Below are 12,380 nucleotides of genomic sequence, written 5' to 3' on the forward strand. Positions count from 1 at the left end.
TACTTACGGCAACCGTTCTATATATAGTAATACTATATACTATGGTAACGGAACCCAAATAACCAGTGATGTGAAGAGCTCTGTGTACAATAAAATAATTGTTATCAATTTCACTTGCATCCGCTTTAAGATATACATATATCGTTTAAATTATTATTTAAAAATTAAATTTAAAATGTTGATATTTTTATATATAATATAGTACGATTTCTTTTCCTTTCATTGGAATGAAAATATTTTAAGCAACATAAACACGTTTGTAGGAATAGTAGAAAACTAGTAGAATTGGTTATAATATTATTATAATGAAGTTACGAATTAGTAAAGCTAAGTAAACACTTTGGATTCTATTTTGGAAAACAACATAATTATATATATGGAACGATATGTAGAGAAATATCGGTACATTCAATTGCTTTAATAACTATAAGAGCGACGACAAAAATTGTTACAATCCATTGCTACTGGAATTTGGCAGCACCTCAAAGCTGATAACAGTATTTTTAGTTTTTACATGAATCATAAAGCCAATATTATAAACACGAACATCAGCCCGTACTAACAACAACAACATTAAAATGACTAGTGCCAACAAAATTAGACACTGAGCAAACGGTCTCTATTATTTATATATACATATTTTTTATAACTGTATTTTAAACATAGTTAAAATAATATCACTTAAATATTTATTAAATCTATCACATTATCCACAATAATATTTCTTTATTACTGACAATTTTCATTTATAAAATTAATAAAAAATTTGGATAAAATTTTATTGGAGAAAAAAAATGATCAACACCCTGAATCCAGAATTAGTCGGCTAATAAGTAAAATATGATGAATAAGCAAAATTATTCTTTGATTTTCATATTCTTTTTTCATTTGCTGATCAAATGCGAATAAAAAAAAATTTAGAAGCGATATTAAAACGTTTAGTCGATCAGGTCAAAGTCAAATTTAAAATTTTGCAACTCATTATTTACGTTAATGACAGTCAATAAGCTTGGGGCAATAATTCTGTATAGCAAATATAGAGAAACATAAAAAAATTTTGATTTTTGGCGACATTAGAGCCGTCCATTCTTATAATGGTGCGTTTATAGCAGTTATTATGACACACCATACATTAATACAAGAATATTTATACGTTTTTTATTTCATTTTTATTTTATTTATTAATGTTTTTAATAATGGTTTTTGCCTTTATGCTTTTACAAGTTTATAATGATAATTTAAGGATGTGCAATGACTTCAAAAATTACACATGGAAATTAACTTAAATAAAAAACTATTCTAGATACGATTCATATATTATTTTCAAATGTTCTAATTTTTCATTAACAACGAATTTAGATTTAATTATAATTTAAACATTGCTATAGAGTTTATTTCATAAGCCCTTTTTTATATAAAATTTTATAACATAAACAAAAACACAATTTTTTGAACTAAAATTACACAACAAAAATTAAATACTATCCAAAAAATATTTTTTAAATGTTCTACGTGGAGCTATTTTTTTATATTAAATCGATTTTTATATTGTAATAAATATTTAAAAAAACAATAAACTAATATTGGGCTTATGGAATGATAAAGAAAAGCGTTGAGGAATATTCTAAATATTATTTTCAATAATTCAACTTTTCCAATTAAAGATATAACTTTTAAGAATAACTAATTTTATTATAAAGTTTAAATTCTAAAATGTTTTAAGTGTGATAACTAATTTTTTATTTCGATTTAAGATACATTAACAAATAGTAAATGTATAACAAACAGTAAAATTGATCGAATTTGCTACTTTACGTTTTTAATTGATGAGTAATTAATAAATTGAAATTATTATGCATTTGTGAATGATTTGATTATTGTAAACTTATTTTTTTTTTAACGCTCTCTATTATTGTTGTAATGTTGACATATTATACAAAAGTCTGTTTTTAAAAAACGTTGAATTTAAAACGTAATAGGCTCATGCGGTACTGCACATTCACCAACCGTAACTCGATGCATCGCCATTTCGGATATGCAGTGGTAATGTACAAAGGCAGCTATAATAACTAATATGTGAAATAGCTGATGTGACTGGAACTTAAATAATAAAACAAATTATATCTGCTCTTGCTTGATTTTTGGTAATTATTATATTCTTACCCATATATCAAATTTTCCAGGAAACCATCTTTCCGGTACACGTAATGCATACAACATTGCTCCCAGTATATATAGTAAACCTATAAATACAGAATAAAATAGTTTATAATTTAACTAAATCAAATAATTATTGTAAATAAAAACATACCCATAAGTGTTAGCCAACCTAAGCTACTTTGTTTAATTTGGGTTTCCATTAAGCTATAATGTATTGCAGGTATTATTCCAGATAAACCAAAGCTCATGAAAACTCCAGCACGTAATGGTCGTAGTCTAGGTTCAGAAAATTTATCCCATAGAGACACAATTATGGACAAACAACCCAACACGCAAACAATTGATAAGTAAATCACTTTCGGCTGATAGTGACAATAGAAACCATAATACAACCAGGGTACAAATGATCCCATAATTAGGAAAGCAATTCCACAATAATCTAACCTAAAAGTTATATATAGAAGAAATATAGTGTTTAATGAATTTATCAATTTCATATATAATAATTTATAAATTACTTGGAAAACAGTCTTCCGATCTCAATTGAATGACAGCTGAGTGTATGAAAAGCAAATGAAAAACCCAAACATATAATTGCTCCCAAAAAAAACGTACTAAATATAACTTTTTCTTGTAGAGGTATTTCCAATGATGGACGTGTTAAGAAGTACGATGCCATAGCAATAAAAGCTACACAACCAAGCAAATGAGTCCATATATTGCCAGTTTCAGTATGTAAACGGAAAATAGATTTAAAACATGCGCTAAAAGAGGGTAATGGTGGACGATGACCACGATGCAAAAAATCGTTATCTTGTAACCATTTTGGTAGGTTCTTATAATGACATACTTTCCAGCTAGCCTCCCATACCTGTAATATATAATAAAGTAAAAAAAAATAATAATAGCAATTAATTAAATTAGTTCAAGTTATATATTACAAAATTAAGTATTTTGTATTATATAATAGTGCAAAACAAACAAAAATAATTTTACTAGGCAAGAATTTCAATTAATTAAAATAAAATTTTTGTTGTTTGTTTTTGATGCTATATAATCGTTTTATATCTAGCAGAATATAAGATGCCAATATTAATATATAATGATTTTAAGTAAACTTACCTTGCGAACGAACTCTTCTGCTTGTACTGCAGCATTATGGGTCAATGCACCCAAATCAATTTCATCAGAAAGTACACCCGCTTTCAGCACTTCTGTCATCTGAAGTGGTATAATTGCAAATTAATAAATTAATCATATTTTTTTCATATTTTTGTATAAAATTAATTTAAATTTATAATCTTCATATTACTCTTATATAATATACATTTAAGAACTTAGTGTACCCTTTTTATACAAACAATAAATATTATATATTGTATTTTATCCTACCTATTATATGTTTTCAAAAATTAAAATAGAAAAAACTTGCCTAAAAACTGTTTTAATTCTTGAATAAACTATTCTAGTATCAATCATAATTCTTAAATTTTTGTTGATAACTGTAACGTTATGCATCTTTCTATCGGATTAGAATTGATTACTATTATAACGTTGTTACGCAATATAAAATATAATTATACTTTATGGAAGATAATTTCTTGCTAAAACGCATTTGTATGGCATTTTCAAATATTTTATTTCTCTAAACCGCCAGACTTTAGTAATCAAACAATATGATTTTTACTTTAGGTTAGGCTTTCATTTTTTGTCTAGGAGTCGACACATGAAGTCTAGTGGGATACAGTAATAAGAGCGTCAAACATTTAAAGGGGATAATCATCTGACATTTATTGACTGACCATGCAGTAGTTTTGGATATTGGCAAATATACAACATTATCCACATATAATTTTTGAACTACCAGCATTAAGTATTGAGCCCTGTCAAATTTGCAATGCAACTTGACAAACTTAGCTAACGTCACACTCCAAAATCTTAATCAAGTTTCACTTGATTAATAATTAATTTTTTAATGAAAATTTTTCCGTGCACACTATTTTTAACTTATTAAATTAATCAAATATTGACATCTGACGGCTTTAAACCTTATTTGCATTAAATATTATGAACCGCTTATATAAAAACGATAAGCTTTATATAAAAATACTAACATTCTCATCATTTGACTCATCTTCTTCACTTGGTTCCATATATGTTATTTCATTTATCAAGTCCTGTATAATTATTGCAGATTCGCCATTGGATTCCAATAGAATCGAGCCTTGCGTAGTGTCTATAGTATCCATTTTACTTCATGTAATTATGTCATGTATTTAAAATGAAACTATTTTAAAATTTGAATTAATTCCGAAAACGGTGAATTTTGAACAGGAATTGAGTAATACACATTTTTATGTTGATAATATATTTTTTAATTCATTATCAACATTTGTGTGACAAATATATATTAAAGAATTATACAGGGTAAAGCGATCAATAATTTATCGTTTTATATAAATAAATAAACACTTTTAGAGTTATAAGAAATTGTAAAAGTTTAACTAGACGCTTTGGGAAATGGAAGTAACTAAAAAAAGTTATATAGGTTGGTTTTAGAAGCAGACAAAACCACATCATTTGCAAGCATTGGCGTCTATTAGAAATTAATCGTTTGCTATAAAAGCTGGGCCGTTCTATTTCTAATGATGTTAGAAAAATATTAGATAAAAACACATGTGTTCTTTATCGCTTATAAAATGAACTTTCAACATAAAACTAATAAACTAAAAAATAATCTAATATTTTTGTACTGTAAAAAAAATACGCTGTATTATTAAACAGTTGTTTTTTTATTTGCCACGACATTGTGCGCTGTTGCAAATAAGTTTTTTTTAAATTCGAAAAATATATTTTTTTTAAACTATTGCTGATAACCTATCCATACAAAGAAATACGTATGACGCGCACAATACTGAGAACAACATTTTGCTTACCTCAGCTTCAATAAGCTGTGAGTCTTCTGGGGTTGATGGCAGAGGACAACCAGCATCATCTTCCTCAACAAGTTCATCATCATATTCTAACAAATCCAAGTCGTTATTGCTGAGTGAGTCTTCTGGACACCAGCCACGACGTTTTCTTAATATCATTTTAACTTGTTCGAATATATCCTCATCTTCATCCTCGCTGCGAGTTGTGGTACCACAAGAATGAACTGGCGAGTCTATATCACTTGTGGTCGCACGTGCGTCAGCATACTCAGCCTCGGAGAGATTACGCTTAAGTAAATTTACTACTGGCTCTGTTTCCATTATATGAAAATTTGAAGCTGCTTACGATCACAGTTGTTCTAAATAATATACAAAATAACACTAGATACACAAAAAAAAAACAATCATTAAATTTAATTTGCTTATTAAAATAAGTAAAAATTTGAAATTGCACAAAAAAAAACCATAAAAAACATGTCATTACGCTTTCATTCAGAATTTTGTGCTAATTTCATACAAGCAATTAGTTGCTAACACAACAGACTGCAAGGGCCTAAAAGCGACCTTTGGACATGACTCTACTACAGGTGCGGAAATAAAAAGGCATTGAAAGAAGTGAATGAATAGAACTTGTGAGTTTTAGCGAAAACTGTTTATACCAAAATTAAAACAATTTACATAATGAAATTAAGTTTTGATGTATTAGATTTTAAATAAATTTAAAATACATTTCTAATCTCAGTATTTATTTAAGCTCTTATTCTTTTTATTACATATATAATGTACACGATTTCATTCACTGTTTCATAAAGGTCACACTCTGTGAGGTCACACATGCCAGTGGCAGAAAACTATCCATTCAATTCAAAAATAATTTATTTTATTAACTTTACTTCATTTGATATGTTTTTTTGAATGTGAAGATATAAAAGTTTTGCATCATAAATGTTGGTTCCCATACTTCATACATACTTTTTTTCTGCAACGTAATAAATTGATTATACCAACCTAGTGCAAATAGTTATTTGTAACTATTCTCTTGTTCCGTTAAATTTTCCTTTATTTTTCGCTTCAATAATTGAAGCACAAATAAATAAAAACTTTTTATTCCTTGGAACCAACTTGGCTTGAACCACTTTTACCTAATAAAAACTGACTAAGAAAAATTAATAAATTTAATGAAGAAGATATCACAACTGACATTTAATGTAGAGAAGAGGAGAAACGTCAAAACAGCTGATAAAACACTGTTGTATTTTTTCTCAAAATAGGGCGAATCAAAATAATAAAAAATATTTTTATAAAACGCAATTTATTTGCGAACATTAAAGTTTAAGTCAGAAACTAAACGATTACTAAAAATTCATGCACTGAAACGGTATAGTTAATTATAGAATATATTTCAAGTTATGTTCGCATGGCAAAAGTAAAGGAATGTTATAAAGTTTCTTTATTGCGAAATCCAATTAAAAGTATAATCTGTTATTTGACAGCTGAAATAAAGAATGACTGAAAATCATATGGAAATTGTTTTAGAAATTTATAATAGAATTATGTAGCGATGTTGTAAATAATTCTCAGATGATATATAGTTTTTGCAAAACGATATAAGGTATTTATTTGAGATTTGGTACAATGGTTTTTAAAGGCAAATTCAAAAAATAAAATGAAAAACAAAATTTAATGGATTAGTACTGGATTTCCACTAGAGCTTTGATTGTAATTTTAGCTATTAGAAATTATAAATTGACATCTAAAATCACAAAGCAAAAATATCGATTCATTCGACGTATCATTGATTGTCAGATTTATAAAATATGCACAGTTTTTAATTACTTTCACACAGTATTTACTTTGTATAAATGATATATACATATGATAACAATTTTGTTTAATTTTGTATGACAATTTCATATATTCCTCAAAACTATTCACTATAGTATAAGTTTGTAAGTTCAATATTAGGTGCTTTTAGCAGCTTTTAAATGTGGCAAAAAATAGCAATTTGATTACTATAGGCTCTAAGCAAGATATTGGCATCACTATTGCAATCTGTCAACTGTTGTTTTTGCAAAGAGCAAATCTTTACAAAAATCGAAAATGAGAAGCGAATGACTTATTCATGCATACAAAATTTCAAGCGCGAATGAGCCATTTTCGTTACATTCTGTATGAATGTGTCCCAACGACGTTCGCATGCATTCCAAATATGTTCCAAATACAAAGGAATACATTGAGCATACCATAAATAAAAGCTTTTCATGGCATTTTGACAGTTTAAAAAATAATAATATTAATGTTATTTCGATCTTCCGGACGCGCAGGTTTCTAAACGGATTTTGTAAAATTTCGAAATTTTTAGCAATTGATTTTTAGATATGCTACACATCAATATAGTTGAGTTCCTAATATATCGGATCGCCTCGTTTGTTTTTTTTTTTGTCTAATCAATGTAAAAGTCACGATATCTGAATTGCCGAATTGTTATGGCATCGGAATATATTTTTAAAATATAACTGAGTCTCTATATTTCGGATTATTTAGTTATTATATAACTTTCTGAAAATTTAAGAATAGCGCCATTTCTAATTAAAAAACTTGAGAACTTGAACCATAAGTTATACTTTGTATTAAATACAATATTAAGCCAGAATTTTATATACACATAGTAGTCTTGGTTGTAGGTTTATATGGTATTTACATTGGCTTCAAATGGCTCATTTTGGTCAAAAATCAAAAATGAGAATAAAATGATTGATTTCTGCATACAAAATCTCATATGCGCAAATTAGTTCCATTTGCTGATTTTGTACAAATGAGTTCCAACGAGGTTAGAATGTGTTCCAAATACTTTTTAAATGTGAATGAATACTTTGGGCATACCCTAAATTAAAGTTTTTCATGGCATTTTGACAGTTTGAGAAAGATGTTTTTGACATATGTATTTAGAAAAAAAGGTAAACGAATATTTAAAAATGATGCACATCTTTTTAGAACTTCTACTTCTCGAAAAGTACTTAATGGAAGTTAAAAATATGTTTTCAGTTTATATTGTAAGGTTTGAAGGTATATTTAATCTTCATGCAACATTTTTTTGGTACAGGCTAAAAATCAAATCAACAGGCAAATTGTAAAATTAGCTGTTTGAAATGAGAATAAATGAATTACAACGAATGTAAACACTTTCAAATAATTGATTTGAAATGAGTCATTTTCGACCACTGTAAATGCCATATTACTCAAAACTTTGCAATTGCACTTACTTTTTTTTAAAATATACCAATCTGTTTCAACATCTTTTGGCTTGATAGACATTAGACAAAATGGTTACTGGAAACAATTACGTAATATAAAAGATCTTTAGTTTAAAACTGCACCATTACAGAACTTTGGGACTTTCTAAAAATGTTTTTCGAGTCCTTTCTACCACGAACTGCCTTCTATAAAAATTGAACAAAAGTATCACATGCCAAAACTTAATAAAATATAGATAGCATCATTCAAATTTAAAATTGTGTAATTGAAGTTCTTATTCAGTTTAGTAACGTCATCTAAAAAACCTTAAACATTAATACATACCGATATGCAAGCAAGGGATATAATTTAAGACTACATTAGTTGACTTCATTGCTATCATAAATCACTGTTTCTTTCATATTTGAATTAGAAATAATATTGTAGATTAATAATTTCAATATTGTTCTACATAACTTCGGATTTTTTTTTACTGAAGGTACCTTTCCAATTTATTTTATGACACCCCTTGGTGTTTAGTTATAGCAAATAATCAGATGTGTATACACATAGCGATAAAATATCACTAAACCATTTATACCGAACCCAATACAATTTGTTTGTTCTGTTAATAACAGCATAATGATATATTACATTATTTTTTAAAGAAGCTAAAAGTCAAATATATTAATAGAGCTTGTGCTATACATCCATCTGAATTATTAATTAAAGTTAATGAAGATAATACTGCCGATATTCGAATTGCACATTCCCAATTTTTGAATGAGTTATATTAAATTGAAATAAAATACGAATATGTGTCATGTAGAAATGCTGCTAGTATGTTTATCTGTATTCTCTAGTTCTTCAGATCCAAATACATATCTACTATGTGCATATTGATAATTTATTAATGTTGCTTCAAAAAATATTCCATATTCCTTTAACTTTAATATTTTTCGGTGATATGTGCAAATAGTACATATTTTTTGATTAATGGAGAGACTTATATTAGTGAGTCTAAATTACATAACATAGAATAAAGAGGTTTTCGAACAGAAGTGAAACAACAACAAAAATTTATTTTTTAAATTATTTTAATTAATTGAATTTTTGGCTGACCATACAGCTGTTTCGAGTATTGCCAAATACCCTTCATCAGTGGTCTTGGAATAACATAGAATATAAATTTAAGAGGCGGGCTCCATAAGTATGCGAAAGAAGAAGAATCTACCAATGGCGTTCCAATCAACTTGGCCTATTTTCGAGAAATCAATTAAATAAGAGAACCACATACTCTCTATGTGTATATATGCTTCAAATTTAAATATCTGTCGCACATAATATATCTTTCACATTACTTTTATAGAAGTAAACACTTTTTCGTTAGTAGTGACATCTTATTATTACTATCATAAGTACAACCATTTATGAGAACAAAGGTATTCCAGATGTATCTAGAGTAGAAATGATGTAAACCATCTTGTACTATGAATTTTTATCCATATATTTTAATTTTGTTTTTAATTATAACTCAAATAAAATTAATTATATTATATTATATACATTAAATTTAATATAAACTAATAATTTATAATGTCTTAAATACATAAATTAATTATATAGAAATAAAGCATATATTTTATTCATATTCTCAATGTAAAGTTAAACATTTTGCAGTGTTATCTATGAAATTTTGTCTGAGAATGATTCAATGCTCAAATATATATTACGGTCTTTTAATTAATTTTTTCCTCCAAAAGTTTATCAAATTTTATTTAATTGTGATTTAGTTATAGGTTTAAAATTTTTAAAATGCACGTTTTTTAAATGATTAGGTTTCGACTTCATTGTTCTACATTTTTTCAAAAATTTAAGTGCTCTTCGTATAAAACCCTTGACATAGGAAGAATCATAAAATGATGGAGAGTATAAATACGAAAATCAGGTTGATGAACTTCAAAAAATGATTAATTAAAAATTATTTTATAAGCTTTATGCGGATAGTAGCATCGGTATTTTGCAGCACAAATGTAATAAACATTTCATCCGCTATTTTGTCATATGCAGAAATATCTGAAATCTGGTCAAGGAATTAAATTGTTAAAAATTTATATCTTTTATGTTTTGTAGCGTTCGTCAAGGTGAAGTTCATGGAACTAGACTGATACGTCAAAAACTAAGGAAATCGAAATGAAGTTAATTTACATAACTGAGTTGTTTGATAAAATTATTTTATATGCGACAAGATATAAAATATAATGAACTAAACATTTTTGTATCTTTTTTCATTATCTTATTTCTTTGTTATGAATGTAAAATAGTGGCGCTTTTAAAGCTAATATAACCACATTATATGCTTAAGAAAGTGATTTATGTATTCAATCATTTAATTTAAATAAAATTTATAAAGTAAAATTATTTTCCCTGCAATAATATTTGGTTTGAATTTTGTTTTTTTTTTATATTAATTATTTTATTTATTTATATTTATATTACTTATTAAATTTAGCAGATACAGTAAAAATTGAGAAGTTTTGACACTTTTTTGAACATTTAGCAAAATTATTTGATGGTATTTTTACAAAATAGAATATAATTATTTAAAACAATAGCAAAATTCAAATGGGGAATGAAACATCATGTTTTATTTTCTCACTAATAAAAATATTGCTGTAGTTAAATAATTTTTCAAGTTATGTACTTGGATAATTAGGTAATTTATGACAAACATCATATCCCAAATGAACAGTTTAACTAAATTTAATTTAGTAAATCAATTTGTAATTGATTTTTTTCAATTACAATCTCCTTTTCTTGACTTCACTCATACATGCAGCCAATGCTCAAAGTAGCTACAGCTCTACATACATCAAGAGCCAATTTCACAGCTGAGTTAATTTATACTTTATTCAGTTTTGGGACTTAAGTTACTGTGATGTTGTTTCTAAGATAAATAAAAATCGTAGATCCAGTTAACAAGACAAAACGGTCAAAAGGATAAAAAAATAGATATCAAAAACTTAAGATGTGTTAGCTGAATACCCTTAAAAGTACAATATTAAAAATTAAAAACCTCTGTATATTTTACACTAAAATGTTTTTTTTTTTACTTAAAACAATAAAAAGAAAAAGAAAATTTTTTTCAACAAAAATATAATCATAACGAAATTTTGTAGGGTTTGTTAATGGCTCTAAAAACTGGCATATGCCTTACTTCGAGTTCTCATATTCATGGTTCACAGAATAATATTACAAAATATCTGATCTAATCTAAAATTTACAAACTTTCAAAATCGTACAAAACAAAACTTGCAATTCGTGATGAGGTTTTAAATAAATTTTAACATTATCCAATTTTCATACAGCCTTTGAAGTACTACAGCAAGTGACGCAGCAGATGATGATGGTTTGATGATGATATTATGGTATGATTCATCTTACCCGGTTAATTAATTTTTATCTGTTGGTCCTAATAAAAATAAAAATAACAAGAATGTAGAAATCCTTTTCAGAGCTTCTGAATGAAGAATGAATAATTCTTTTATTGTCTGGCATTAAAGTGTGAAATGTTCGGAAGTGGTCAAATAGTAAGTCATTTATCTTTTTTTCATATTTTTTAAATATGTATACATAGGAATATATACCGTAAGCTTATCTCGATATATAGGTTGTGACGTAATAATGAATCATTCGAATAGTTTTGAAAGCTTTGTTTTGAAATCAGAAACCATTGAATATTGATTTTGATGTAAAACTGAAGATTCATCACATCAACGTTACCATACAGAATTCACTAAAATCTATTTTTTCAAATATAATTTTATTCTTCTGTGCATATTAAATTAATTTAATTTTTTAATTAAACTTCAATATTTATATTTTTATATAAATATAAATATTAATTATTTCATTAAATCAACATATTTATACAATTTATATAATTTATTAATAGCATTTTGTTCTTTTATTCACATTTATTTTTTAATTAAAATTCTATATTTTGTACTTTTACATAATTATTAATTTTAGTATATAACTAAATATTTTATT

General features: G+C 26.4%; 1 protein-coding gene across 3 annotated transcripts; it reads right to left on the minus strand.

Moving 5' to 3' along the window:
• Window positions 1–1,854: 1,854 nt before the first annotated feature.
• On the minus strand, window positions 1,855–6,258 carry LOC119679339 (adiponectin receptor protein). 3 transcript variants are annotated; one of them, XM_038091631.1, is made up of 7 exons: window positions 6,102–6,258; window positions 5,097–5,452; window positions 3,283–3,381; window positions 2,679–3,031; window positions 2,312–2,604; window positions 2,164–2,243; window positions 1,855–2,100 (listed from the first exon to the last, which is right to left on the minus strand). In XM_038091631.1, exons 2-7 carry the CDS (start codon window positions 5,412–5,414, stop codon window positions 1,966–1,968), a joined length of 1,278 nt encoding a protein of 425 aa, XP_037947559.1. In that variant the 5' UTR covers window positions 5,415–5,452; window positions 6,102–6,258; the 3' UTR covers window positions 1,855–1,965. The 3 variants fall into 3 exon arrangements, with proteins under 3 accessions (XP_037947559.1, XP_037947558.1, XP_037947560.1); XM_038091630.1 differs by having other exon boundaries at window positions 5,097–5,474; XM_038091632.1 differs by lacking the exons at window positions 5,097–5,452; window positions 6,102–6,258 and adding an exon at window positions 4,275–4,528.
• Window positions 6,259–12,380: the final 6,122 nt, after the last annotated feature.

Source organism: Teleopsis dalmanni, chromosome 2, assembly GCF_002237135.1.
Source record: "Teleopsis dalmanni isolate 2A chromosome 2, ASM223713v2, whole genome shotgun sequence".
NCBI classification, from domain to species: Eukaryota; Metazoa; Arthropoda; class Insecta; order Diptera; family Diopsidae; genus Teleopsis; species Teleopsis dalmanni.

Excerpts from the sequence above, each read along its gene's own strand:
- LOC119679339 (XM_038091631.1), bottom strand. The coding sequence starts at position 5,414 with ATGGAAACAGAGCCAGTAGTAAATTTACTTAAGCGTAATCTCTCCGAG. Across the intron at positions 2,605-2,678 it reads ATCGGAAGACTGTTTTCCAA|GTTAGATTATTGTGGAATTG; the intron begins GTAATTTATAAA and ends TATAACTTTTAG. Across the intron at positions 2,244-2,311 it reads AGGTTGGCTAACACTTATGG|GTTTACTATATATACTGGGA; the intron begins GTATGTTTTTAT and ends CTGTATTTATAG.